General features: G+C 42.7%; 1 protein-coding gene across 3 annotated transcripts in view; it reads right to left on the bottom strand.

The window, feature by feature from the left end:
- The window catches only part of golm2 (golgi membrane protein 2), a 63,263-nt gene extending 51,268 nt beyond the window's left edge, over positions 1-11,995 (bottom strand). For 2 of the 3 annotated variants that reach the window (XM_078427204.1, XM_078427205.1), the window contains exon 1: positions 11,471-11,995. In XM_078427204.1, the coding sequence (XP_078283330.1) occupies positions 11,471-11,620 (150 nt within the window). In that variant the 5' untranslated portion in view covers positions 11,621-11,995. The remainder of the gene's footprint in view (positions 1-11,470) is intronic. The other variant, XM_078427203.1, reaches the window with a different exon arrangement.
- Between the last annotated feature and the right edge of the window lie 2,464 nt (positions 11,996-14,459).

Below are 14,459 nucleotides of genomic sequence, written 5' to 3'. Positions count from 1 at the left end.
TAAATGCCTAGATGCTCTATTCCTCCATTGCATTTTAAAATGTTGACACATGATGTGTGCACATTTTATGTTCTAAGATGTAGCTCCAGAGTCATTTTTAATATTGCACAAGGGACAACCTTCATCGCCTGCACTGCCATTATTTGAAAGATTGCCAACGGGTGATGGCATTTGTACAAATCCACTGAAGTTAGTCATTAATTTTCCCCAATTGATTTTTATTTGGCATTACTACCAAGTCAGCAGGAATAAGGCAGAGTTACCTGGTTATTCAATGACTGAGAATCTCCTCTCTAGTATTTAACTTTGTCTTTATGGACCAGCAGAAGTTTGGGTTTTGGGTCAAGTCGACCAACTTAAAACAAAAGTTGGGATACTACTGTTAAAGTCTGATTTCAATTCGACAGACAATACCATAAAGTTATTAGTAAAACAGTATTGCCTTTGTTATGCCAGGCGGGAGTAGAGAGGACAACACTGGATATCATCCGATACACAGAGTCCCTCGTATCCCACTCATTCCTACAACATTCAAGAAATATCTTTTCCCAACACTATCCAAACATTATCTTCAAAACTACAAGCCTCAGCTGCTTCTTTTGTAAATGTGATTAGGTAATCCACATGAAGGCAAAAAGTCAGAAAAATGGGTGCAGGCTTAGAATAGCTCATCTTGACATATCAGAGCCTTACGATGGGAAACTATGAAAATTACCCTAAACAATATTCTGTGTTGACTGCCTTAGAGATACAGACCCAGATACAACTTAAAATTCACTGATCAACTATTACAAGGTTAAAAACATAGATTTCAATGATACAATGTTGGAAAGGAGCAGAAGGGTGTATATTCATTTAAATTGAAGTCACATTTCTCCAATGTTCTATCTCACTTCTCTTAATGACTTCACTGCAGTATAGAGAAAAATCTAAAGCCTATACTCATAGATCTGCTAAACTGCTCCAAGCCCAGCTGCTGATTGTACAAGAGCAGTGTTTCTATTGTCTGAAATGTTTGGATCATTTACAAAATTGGTAAAGAAACTGAATGTTCTTGGCAAAGCACACACTATGTGGGTATCTGGAAATACTTTGTCCAGATTGACAGAACATCGCAAGTTCAAGACAAAGAAGGCTGTTTGGCGCACTGTGTCTGGGTAATCAATACAATGTCATTGCTTTGCTCCCTTTCACTGTAGCCTGATACTGTATTCACTTCAAAGAGTTTCAAACTGCAAGTGAGAAATCATTATTCAGAACTGGCTCAGAAAGAAAGTCAAGTGTAATCTAGAAGCCTGGCAAATTTTATGGCTACTACTGCAAAATAATTTAAAACGCTTCTTTTCCCCTATTCCAGATTTATTTTGAAAGAAAAAGTAATAAAAATAGACGACAGGATCCAAACATCTACACCGAACCCCAGATCATGCACTGTAGCAGTGGATTCTCAAGCAGTGTTGTTGCACATTACAAAAGCGTGCACCATGAATAGTTTGCCAGGAATAACAATGTCAAAGCAAGCCCATAAGATATATACACAGATTGTGATGCTTTCTATCATTCCCAATCCTGTTACTTCACAGGGTATTCAAACAGTGATCAGTTTAGAGAAGTTCTTGCTACATATATTCATTCTTTGGTCACCTTGGCATTCACATTATACTGTTATTTTCAATTTTTTTTTCAAGTTTTATCATGGTTTCAACTATTGTTCCTTTAGCACCGTCCAAAACACTAGAGTTCAGCAGAGCCTGTTGCATTTACTGATCTATTTATTAAAAATTAAAACAAGCGTACTGATGTGTTCAGAAAAATGAAATTCCAACCAACTGTCAAGGTATGCAACACCCATGTACTCGGTACAACATTAATACAATGTATTTTTTAATTGGAACTTCATTGTTGCATCACATATATTCTTAATTTAGTCACCACTGAATTTTTGGAAAAACTAACCATCCTCTAGGTCACTGCATACCATCAAGCAGAAGAGGTTTTTTTTAAATGGTGTTTCAGTGTGAAACAGAATGTATTATTCTGTTGTTAAAGTGCATTCAGTTAAGACTGCGTGGTATAAACAGTCTGTGCTGTAATCAATTACAGGTTCATTCTACTTCACAGATGTTCAAGGCAATTAGGAGTTAGACTTGGAGACAAGAAACACAAGAGACTAGAATCTTGAGCACAAAAACAGTGCTTCAGGAACTCAGGCAGCATCTGTGGAGGGAAATGGCCAGACAACACTTTGGCACCTTTCTTCAAACCTCCATGCCTTTAACCTTCAGAAGTCTATCAAACTATGCTTTGAGTGCAATCAATCACCGAACTACCACAGCCTTGGGGATAAAATTACAAAAAATATTTGAATGAAATTAATTCTAGAGTCAAAATCTAGGGGTCATGGTGTTATAAAGGATAGGCCTTTTAATATTGAAATTAGAATTCTTTAAGTCTAGGGGAAACATCCTGCCCACATCTACTTTGTTGATCCCCCTAAGAATTTTGTACATTTTGACAGTTACCTCTCATTCTTCTGAACTCCAGTAGAAAGAGGCTGAGGCCTCATCAGTCTCTACAGTGAACCAAGACCAAAGCTCAGGTTTTCAAGTACATTTCTAGACAGAATCTCACTGAGCTCATCCAATAATTTGTTGGCAAGGACCCATGTCATTAAGACTGTCTAGCATTTGGTACTAAATTAGCAAACACATCCAGAAAACCTCTATAATAAGTCTATAGTGTTTTAAGGGTGAATAGTCTGATCTTAGAGTGGTCACATATTACATGTAAAACGCCTTGACCCCGAGACCTGAACAAGGAGGTTCAAGTTGGCAGTAGACAATGAATTGAGTATAATGTAGAACAACTGAGGCAATAGCAAGATACTTCGAAAATCAGAAGGCACTCTATAAGTCAAAATGATTTAATGAAAGGAAAATAGTTTGACAAATGTGTGTCTTTTAAAATGTAACAAAAGCATTATGTATTCAGCACCCAGTGGAAGTAGAGCAGTCCAATGTCCAGAGCAACAGTGGAACAGCGGGGTATCGAGAAGACACGTGAGGGCCTCATCTAAAAAGAGACCCCCACAGCACCCCTCTTGTCCCCCCCTCCCCCTAGTCACAACACGTCGTAGTCCCTACCTTTCACCCTATCAGCCGTCACAAACAACACATAATTGGCATTTTCACAACATCCAACGGGATCCCACCACTAGTCACATCTTCCCTTATCCATCCCTTTCTGCCTTCCACAGAGATCGTCCCCTCTGCAACTCCCTGGTTAACTCATCCTTCCCACCCAAACCACCCCCTCCCCAGGTAACTTCCCCTGCAACTACAGGAGATGCAACACCTGTACCTTCTCCCTCGACTGTCCAGTGACCCTGACAGTCCTTTCAGGTTAGGCAGAGGTTCACTTGCACCTCCTCCAACCTCATCTACTTTGTTGTTTAAGGTACGGACTCGTACATCGGCGAGACGAAACGTAGACTGGGCGATAGTTTAGCTGAACACCTTCGCTCAATCCACCTGGACCGTCCAGGATGCCAAACACTTTAATTTCCCTTCCCATTCCCACACTAACCTTTCTGTCCTAGGCCTCCTCCATTGTCAGAGTGAGGCAAACACAAATTGGAGGAACAGCATCTCATATTTTGCATGGGCAGCTTATAACCCAGTTGTATGATTATTGATTTCTCCAACTTCAAGTGACCCTTGCATTCCCACTCTCTCCCCATCCCTCCCCCACCCAAGTTGTACCAGCTTCAAAGTCATCTTGTTGAGCCTCATTGTCTGTACTCGTGCTCACATAGGTCACAGCTAACAATACTTTTTTCCTTTATCATTGTTACTTTTTTGCATATCTTTCATTCATTTGTTCTATATCTCTCTACATCACCATCCATATCTCTCGTTTCTCTTTCCCCGACTCTCAGTCTGAAGAAGGGTCTTGACCCAAACCGTCATGTCTTCCCTTTCTCCAAAGATGCTGTCTAACCCGCTGAAGTACTCCAGCTTTTTGTGTCTATCTTCAGTTTAAACCAGCATCTGCAGTTCCTTCCTACATATAAGCTTAGTATCACAGTTACTGTTTTCTTTTTTCATTGCATGCAAGCATTTCATTCAGACATCATTAAGATGAGAAATAGTCAAGTTGAAACAAAATTTATTTAGGCAAGGAACTTTCAAAACTGCAGAAATAAATCATTGTACATCAGGGAATCACAAAACATCAGGGAATCAATGGCCTGGAATTTACCATCAATGTGAAGTAACAGCAAGTCATCAACATCCTTTTAAATAGCTCCTTGAAAATGATCTGGCAAAACTGTGGCAAGAACCTCTGCTTTTCCAGACTTATTGGTTCAGGCACAGGTTTAAGGGGATCCCTACAACTCCAAGCTTGCAAAGCTACCCAACTCTCATAGACAAAGGAAGAAGAGATTCATTCATTTTAATTTAAGTTTTAACCATTTTACAACATACTAAGAATTGGAGCATTGTACAGCTTCTGTTTTAATTACTGTCAGAAAGAAAAACTAATATAAACATCCCTTACAGTAAATTATTTAGGAGGTAATTCAAATACACACAAAATTTGTTATTTTAGGACCAGAGAATTTGTCGTGATTTTTCCCCGGTACATTAAAAAGACTCTAGGACAACCAAGTGGAATAAGGAAACTAATTCAAAGCAGACTGAAACAGTGGATTATAAAATGGTGAACATTAAGGGACAAATTATGCTTTGCCAAACACTCAAGCTATTCAAAAATACAATTGGATATAAAAGCATAAAGGCCAAAACTGCATTGGTTTAACAAATGGGAGATTTATCAGAAAAACTATTTTGAATATTCTGTATTACAGGCCTTCCCAGTTCACGAAGGGATTCTATTCCCTAAAAACTGTTTGTAACCCAAATGGTTCACAAGTCAGAAACGGAGCCACCTACTAACATTTAAACCAATGCATTTTGAAATGTAACAGGTTTGGTATCATGTAACATGGCAGATGGTGCCTGCAGTCCTGTAGCAGCGGCAAATCCATCTTGTTGTTCTCCAAAATGCTCACTTGTATGCATCGGTTGCACATAAAGCGGGTGTGGGAAGGACCTCTAGAGCTGCCCAACTTTTATTAGGGGCATTCTGACAGAATTTTTTTACAATGGGCAATGACTACAATGATGCCAATACAAGTATAGTTATGTAAAGAATTAAAATAATGTGGTAATTTTCATTGGAGAGCATAAGGCAATTTAATGGAGCTTGTTAAAATATTAATTCTTATAACCAGTGAATAGATCATCAATTTAAAAGTACTAAGAATGAGGAAAGAGTTGTTATAAACAATGGTATTCCAGTACTTGGCTGATCTAAAACGATTACATCACCTGGGAAAAATAATTACAAACCTTTGGATTACACTAAAATACAGGGCTGTGAGGGAAGGACAGTGGGATTAGTTTGACTTGCTCTTTTTCCATGAATGTTCAAGACCTATTTATGATGCACGTCATTCTACCAACATTCATTCCTCTCAAAACTCCATTACACATCCTGGAAGAGCAAGGTACAGAATAAAACTGGTTTTAAATTCCAAGTTTAAAAAATATACTCCAAAAGATCAATACCCTCTTAGAATGCTGAAAAAATACGCTCATAAAGAGGCCTTGAGAGTTCTATTCTTGTTACAGTTAGCACAAGACCAAATCAAACATACTAGTTCCCTCTTCACTGATTAATGCATGGCCTTCTCATGGAATAATATTTGGCCTTCATGTAACACCAGGCATTTATTGCAAATGTTCAACTCCATTCAAGTCCCAGGGTAACAACCACAGTGGTCCTGGAGGTTAATATTTAGTCCATCATGTTCGATAGGGAAAAAAGTTACCAAATTGGGACCTCAAGTTCAGGAATAACAATTGTTTCTGCAGTTCAATTAATGAGTCTTAAGTAGATAAACTATACGTAAAAGAAATATCAGTCTTGAGTGTGAACATGCTGTTGTTGTCCGTCCTGCGGGTTCGAAGATGACCATGACTTCACTAGCAGTTGGAGGATTGGTGACTGTGGGTCCGGAAGTGACTGGTGAGGCCAATCCGGGCCCGGAAGGCACGCCCACACGTAGGACACAAGTGGATGGGTGCTGCAGTGGAAGTGGAGGTAGCCCGGGCCCTGCGCGCGGTGCGTTTCCTCTGGGCCTCTGCTGTGCGTCTGTTCTCTGCTGCACGGGCTCCTGTGGTGAGCTTGCTACGCCAGGTTGGACGGTCCAGAGCAAGAGACTCCCAAGTGCTGAGGTTGATGTCCAAGTCTTTGAGGGACACTTTGAGGCAGTCCTTAAACCGTTTCTTCTGTCCTCCTACTGAGCGCTTGCCCTGACACAGTTCTCCATACAGAAGCTGTTTTGGCAGTCGACTCTCAGGCATTCTGACTACATGGCCTGCCCATCTGGCTTGGGCTTTCCGTAGGCGGGTGTGGACGCTGGGGATTCCGGCCCCTTCCAAGACCTGTGTCTGGAATTTTGTCCTGCAACCGGATGTGAAGGAGTCTGCGTAGGCAGCTCAAGTGAAAGTGGTTGAGCAAAATAAATAACCAAGTTATTAAAATCAGATTTCTTTTCTCACTGACTTCATGTCCCACTCTACTTTCAAGCTCTGAAAGCAATTCCAGGAGAATAAACCTTTGCTAATGTTCCACATACAAATCAAAATGTCAATTTTTAATCACATTGTTGGAACAGTGGATTTGTTTAGAATGCAATAACTCTGCGGAAAGTAGTTAGAATTACGTGCCTATAACCCTTTTTTAGCATCAAGTCATTTATTGGTTTACAGTAAAATATGAGAATTGGCAGGAAAATTACGTCATCACGTGGAATGGCAGAGCAGCTTTGAGAGGATGAATGGCCTACTCTTGCTCCTATTTCTTCAGTTCATGACATGTTAAGGTTTATTGTGTTATTAAGCAACTCCAACAAATCAAAATTGTCATTGATTAAACATCAGGCAGAAGTGAGCTATTGATTTAATGTTACACACTGTGGGTATAAATAGGTGTGTACTCTTTGCATTTATTTTATAACCTATCACATGCAGCTCTTGCTGACACGTTACAATCTTCGATTCTGTTCATTTTATGGTAGCAGAGTACAAGAAGAAATTCAGTTTGTGGAACCAGGAAATATACAAATCATTTGGTATTTAGATGCGGGGTCTACATTTTCCAACAGGTGGATTACCTTTCATACAGCCTATCCCAAAGTTATATTTTTTTGCTTTCTCATTGCACTGTAACAGGCACTAGGTAATATAGTCTGCTCACATTAGAGTGATACAGTGTGGAAACATGCCCTTTGGCCCAACTCGCCCACACCTGCCAACAATGTCCCAGCTACACTAGCCCCAATTGCCTGTGCTTGATCCGTAACCCCCAAACCTGTCCTATCCATGTACCCATCTAACTGTTTCTTAAGCGATAGGATAGTCCCAGCCTCAACTACCTCCTCTGCCAGCTTGTTCCATACACCCACCAACCTTTGTGAAAAAGTTATCCCTTGGATTCCTATTAAATCTTTTCCTCTTCACCTTGAACCCATGGCCTCTGGTCCTCGATTCCTCTACTCTGGGCAAAAGTGTGCATCAACCTGATCTATTCCTCGCATGATATTGTACACCTGTCCAAGATCTCCCCTCATCCTCCTGCGCTCCATGGAATAGAGACCAGCCTACTCAACCTCTCCCTATAGCTCACACCCTCTAGTCCTGGCAACAACCTCGTAAATCTTTTATGAACCCTTAAGCTTGACAATATATTTTCCTATAATATGGCGCCCAGAACTGAAAACAATATTCTAAATTCGGTCTCACCAACATCTTATACAACTGCAACATGACCTCCCAACTTCTATACTCAATACTCTGACTGATCAAGGCCAAAGTGCCAAAAGCCTTTTTGACCACCTTATCTACCTGCGACTCGACCTTCAAGGAACCATGCACCTATACCCAGAGATTCATCTGCTCTACAACACTACCCAGAGGTACTGCCGTTGTTCGATGTTCCAAAATGCAACAGCTCACACTTCTCTGTACTAAATTCCATCAACCATTTCTCTGCCCACCTGGCCAATCTATCCAGATCCTGCTGCAATCATTCACAACCATCTTCACTGCAAAACCACTAACTTTTGTATCATCAGCAAACTTAATAATCTTGCCCTGTATGTTCTCATCCAAATCATTGATGTAGATGACAAATAGTAACAGGCCAACACCAAACCCTGAGGCACACCACTAGTCACAGGCATCCAGTCTGAGAAGCAACCTTCCACCATTATCCTCTGCTTCCTTCCATGGAGCACATTTTGCTATCCATTCTCTCCTTGGATCCCATGCGATCTAACCTTCCAGAGCAGCCTACCATGCAGAACCTTGTTGAACGCCTTACTGAAGTCCATGTACACTACATCTACAGCTCTGCCCTCATCAACCTTTTTGGTCACATCTTTTTTTAAAAAATCAGATTTTTGAGACACGACCTCCCACGTACAAAACCATGCTGACTATCCCTAATCAGCCCTTGCACATCCAAATGCCTGCATATCCTATCCATCAGAATAGTCTCCAGTAATGTGCCAACTACAGATGTTAAGCTCACCGGCCTACAGTTCCCAGCATTTTCCCTGAAGCCCTTCTTGAAGAGGGGTACAACATTTGCCACCCTCCAGGCTTCCGGCACCTCTTGTATTTAAGGACGGCTCATAAATTTCAAACAGGGCTCCCCCAATTTCCTCTCTGGTTTACCACAATGTCCTCGGATATATCAGATCAGGCCCTGGAAATTTGTTTACCTTCAAACACGACAGTAATTTCAGTACTTCTTCGACAGTAACCCTGACTGGTCTCAAGACACTTCTAGTGACTGCTCCAATTTCCTCCATCCTACTGTCTTTCTCCTCAGTAAATACAGAGGAGATATACTCATTTAGGACCTTGCCCATCTCCCGTTGCTCCACAGAAGTGACTGCTTTGATTCCCGAGAGCTCCCACTCCCTCTAATTACCCTTTTCCCCTATATATTAATCATCCCACTTGGCCGATGTTCCTTTCACCTCTAATAACATGCTCCAGTCAACTTGAGCGATACCTTCTCTCAAATTCTCAAAGTTGGCCTTACCCCAGTTGATTTTCCCAGTCTATATCGGGAAAGTTAAAACAAACTTATTTGATAAACTAATCTTACCAACCTACATGATTCATATCTCTCTGTTCAGAGCATATCCATGTGCTGATATTTAACACAGATGTGGCTAATTGGAGGCAATTACATTAATTTGTTGGTGGTGGAAGGAATGGGTGGTGCCACACACCGACAGTTGTAGAATTAATACCTCTGTGGATAATGTCTCTGCTATTAGTATTTGAAATTGGAAACCACTCTGAAATTCTAAGTGTGGGAAGGTGGTGACGCCCATAGGAATAGAATGATTGTGTGGATGAAGAGAAATCATCAGAGACTGTGGTATCTTGTTATCTGTCCTTGGAAAATCACTGCAAATAGAACGTTACATGGGAAGGTTTCAACTAGATTGGCAGGGGATGGGATCTCATGCAGGACAGAGGCACATGAGAGGCTAGAAGTTGTTATGGAGGGTGGTGTGGGAAAGATTAGTGGACAAAATAAGCAGGCAGAAGGCGGAGAGCAAGGAAGGAGGGATGTTTTTAATGCAAGGGGTCTGATGGGTAAGGCAGATGAGCTTAGGGCATGGATAGGTACGAGCGACTGGAACGTTGTAGCCATGACTGAAACCTGGTTAAAGGAGGGGCAGGACAGGCAGCTCAGTGTTCCAGGGTACAGGAGTTTCAAGAGAGACAGGCGTGAGAGAAAAAGGGGAAGGGGGGGTTGCATTGTTGGTTAAGGAGGACATCATGGCTGTGTTCAAAGGTGACATTACGAATGGTTCATCTAGTGAGGCCATATGGGTGGAGCTGAGGAACAAGAAAGGGATGATCACCTTGTTGGGGGGGGGGGGGGGGTGTACTACAGACCTCTGTATAGTCAATGGGAATTAGAAGAACAAATGTGCCGGGAGATTGCAGACAGCTGCAGGTCAAATAAGTTTGTTTTAACTTTCCCGATATAGACTGGGGAAAATCATAGCGTGAAGGGTTCAGATGGGGTGCAATTCCTCAAAATTGTTCAGGAGAGTTTTCTCATGAGGAATTGTACCCAAAATTGTTCAGGAGGAATTTCACCAAACATTTCCCATATAATTTGAGTAAAATGAATAATAAATAAGCAAAGTAAAGCTACCGGTGAATGCATTTCATGTGGGAGACACAGTAAGCCAATTATAACATGCCTTTTTTCAACCCTGTGTTAGCAGGCTCAATTTTGTTGGTCTCAGAAGATAGACACAAAATGCTGGAGTGACTCAACAGGACAGGGAGCATCACTGGAGAAACGGAATAGGTGGTTTCAGGTCAAGACCCTTCATCAGATTGTTGGCCTCAGCTGGGTTTGTAAGTGGGTGTACACCTATATATTTTTTACCTGTGGGCCTAAGCCTGTAGATTTGGGCACAGCTAACACTCACCCACCCCTTGCATTTGATGAATGGGTCCGCACCAATATTAGGGTATTTGTGGGTTAAGCTACCTAGGTGCATCCATGACCAGCGATGTGTATGATTGTACATGCTTCCCGTCACCACTTTATCCACCTTGTCTGGGTGTCTCACACCAATCTATCCACCATCGAAGGTATTTATTCACAAAATGCTGGAGTAACTCAGCAGGTCAGGCAGCATCTCGGGAGAGAAGGAATGGGTGACGTTTCGGGTCGAGACCCTTCTTCAAACTGATCTTCTCTCCCGAGATGCTGCCTGACCTGCTGAGTTACTCCAGCATTTTGTGAATAAATACCTTCGATTTGTACCAGCATCTGCAGTTATTTTCTTAATCTATCCACCATGTTCATGTTCTAGGAGCAGAATTAGGCAATTCAGCCCATCAAGTCTACTCTGCCATTTGATCATGGCTGATCTATCTGCCCCTCAGCCCCATACTCCTGGTTCTCCCCATAACCCCGGACTCGCTAATCAAGTTTGAGTGTCTCACTCACCCACTCTACCCACCCACCGGTAAGAGGATGTTGTGTATGCACAGGATCTTTATAGGATGCACACGGGCTACAGGTGCAAGGGGGTGCGGTCAGCACTCCCTGGTGTGAGGGAGTGGTGTCCGGGTGTAGCTGTGTCCGCCGCCTCTCCTCCTGTGTGCCGGCTGGACTGTGACAGAGCTTGTGTCTGTCCAAGTGCTCCAGCTTTGGGGGGAGTGCAGAGCATCCGAACCAGCACCTAGATGTGTCGACGGTGGAGAGGGTGAAGCATCAGCCCCCCGGTTGTGAGTAGGTCTCTGGCGAGTGTCCGTAACGAATCGCACCCGCTGCCCGAGCACCGGCCTACCTGCACCTGGAGCTCGGCCAGTTCGAGCTGCATCTTGCCGTTCCGCGTCGACACCATCCAGTAGTTGAAGGCCACGACGGCCGCCAGCACCAGGAGGCCGAGAAGCAGCAGCGAGGGCAGGCGGCCTGCACGCCGGCTGTTGCCGAACATCCTCGGGCCGGGAGCAGGAGCGACTCCTGCGGCACAAGCAAGGGAGACCCGGGCAAGAGACAAGGCCCGAAACTCCGGGCGGAAGGCGACTGAGTGAAAGGCTGGAAGAGAAGCGGAGCGGAGCCTGGGCACCGGCTGCCCTCGGGCGAGGCCAACCCGGCGGCTCGATTACCTCATCCCGCCGGCACCCAGTTTAGCCATGACGGGTGGGCCGCAGGCCGAGACGCCCGCTCATCGCGCCCCTGCCTTCACAATATTCTTATCGCCTGGATTTTTAAACTGAGAATCGACCTTGATATTAAATTCTCGCAGCGCTGCCCAACACGACAACCGCCTCCCTCCCGCCTGTCCGCACCTCGGAAATGCCCGCCCCCCTTCTGACAGCCCTTTATAAATGCAGCGCCACCTAGCCTGCTGGCTCCCGGCATTGTGACGCCATTGGACGCTCATTGGAGGATGATGACAAAAGGCGGGCTTCAGGTGCCAATTCGACCATTCAAATGCCCGCTTTGCCGCATTCTCCATCGTCATTGGTTCCATGCCGCTCTGATGGACGTGTGGGGTGGGCGGGCGCTATGCGGCAGCAAGTTAGTTCGACCGTGCAAACAATGAGTGGATGCTTCCGCACGTTGAACTTGGGGATGGATGTGAGTTGGAGTGTCGGAGGATGAGGTATCAACAGCAACATTGATATTTACCTTCCGTAAACGAACACATTTCTACCACCTTCTTCCCCCTTGACTTGCATTTTATAATGCTCTCTTTGTAAACAATATTACATTGTTCAAAAAAACGCACACACAAAGTGCTGGAGGAACTCTGGCGGGTCAGGTAGCTTCTGCTAGGGGAATGGACAGGCGACATCTCGGGTCGGGACCTTTCTTCAGGCTGCTCCCCCTCTTACCGTTTTTTAAAAGATGTCGAGTCTCGGGCGAACAATTTCCTATTTCACTTCCTATTTCACTTCCTATTTCATTTATTTCCAGTTCCATGATATTATTTATTTAATCTTGATATGTTTCTGTTAATTTACGGAATGTGATTGTCACTGTTATAGACTGTATTCATTACCACTTTTCTAATTGCCCTTGAGAAGACAGAGTGAACTACATTCTCGAAACGTAGGTGCTCCCATAGTACAATTGGGGAAGAGATTCCGGGGTTTATGATGATTAATAAATAGAGATATATTTTTAAGTCAGGATGATCTGTGTCTTGGAATCTGGTGACATCACCTAGTGAGCCTCAGGAAAATAACTTGCCATCCATCCCCAATCTGGTCTGTGTGTGACTCCAATGTTATCAATCGGGTGATGTATTTGTCTCTTCAATGCTCGTGCAGTAAGAAATAGAACACCCTAATGCTCAGATATATATTCTGAATCTATCCCATTTAGCTAATGGAGAAATAAGGACCTGCAGATGCTGGTTAACATACCAGGTCAAAGACCTTTCATCAGACCTGAAGAGTCTTCAGTCTGCAATACAGTCTGCAATATTGGCTCTGCATTACTTAATTCTTGCTGTGAGCACTTGCCGTACCATTTCACAGAGAAATTCAGATTCAAATACACTGCTTCATAACTGGAGTTACACATAGGCATAGATTTCCTTCTCTATAGCACATTAGTGAATGAACCAAGGGTATTTCACTACGTTCATCAGTTACAATATCAATGTTACAATAAGAGTAGCTTTTTATTCTATTTTTTTAAAACTAATTTAAATATATTGAACTTCTCCAGCTGTTTTGGAACACATTTTAATTAATATGAAAAAATCACCCTTGTATGTATTCTTGTTAAAGTTCATTAGGAAATCAAGAGCCAAGAGTGTATTATAGTCATATGTCCCGACATGGAGCAATACATTCTTACTTGTAGCAGCACAAGTACAACAGATTTGTAAACATTGTACTCTGTATATACCATAATTTTTTTTTTAAATCAGTGAATATAAACATTAAAAAACCAAACAGTAATGCCCCTACGTCTACGTAGTTCAGAGCAGTGGGTCTCTGACAATGCTGGCTGTCTTTTTGACGCAGCAGCTATCATAGATCCCTTCGATGGTGGGAGGTCAGTACCCGTGATGGACTGGGCAATGTTCAACATTTCTTCCCCTTTCTTCTGTAAAAATATCTTCACCTTTCTACTGAATGAAACAGTGGCATTAAGAATGGGTTCAAATTAAAGATTTTCTCAGCAGTTGGGCATCTTTAACTTTGAATTTCATGACTTCAATAAATGTAGTCCAGTCGGGTTTGTTGTCATAATCCCAAATACGATGAGGCACAGGTGCAATGAAAACGTTGCCTGCAGCAACATGACAGATAGATTCAGAGAGTACACAAAGTGTAAATTATGCATAAATTACACATGTTCTACAAGTGTAAAACCAAGACGTTCGTGCAAATCACAATTAGTCAACATGTGAAGGAGTGCAGGTTCACTGTACAATAATAAATCAGTATCAATATTGAATGTGGATTACAAGATTCTGCCCAGGTCCTTGTGTACATTTGTCATGAAGGAGTGAAAAAGGATGCAATGATCTTTAGCAGGGTTTGTCCCATGCAGCTTTGTAATGCAGTACTCTGTGCAGTTTTACAAATTTTGCCTTTTGCACAGACACATAGACAAATATTGAATGCTGCTGGAAAATCATCAACTCAGTGAAAGATGAACTTTGGCCTGCTCGTAACATATTTGTCTCCAAAGCAATGTCCACAACTGATTGCACATTCTATAGTGCAGGAGTGTCTGCTGAGGAATACACTGAAGACTGATGAAGCAACAATCTTGGGTCATGCATCACTGGACATGGTAGGACTGAGTCC

The sequence above is a fragment of the Rhinoraja longicauda genome, chromosome 33, assembly GCF_053455715.1.
Source record: "Rhinoraja longicauda isolate Sanriku21f chromosome 33, sRhiLon1.1, whole genome shotgun sequence".
NCBI classification, from domain to species: Eukaryota; Metazoa; Chordata; class Chondrichthyes; order Rajiformes; family Arhynchobatidae; genus Rhinoraja; species Rhinoraja longicauda.
The sequence above is the reverse complement of the archived record's forward strand: the minus strand, read 5'-3'. Positions and strand labels throughout refer to the sequence as shown.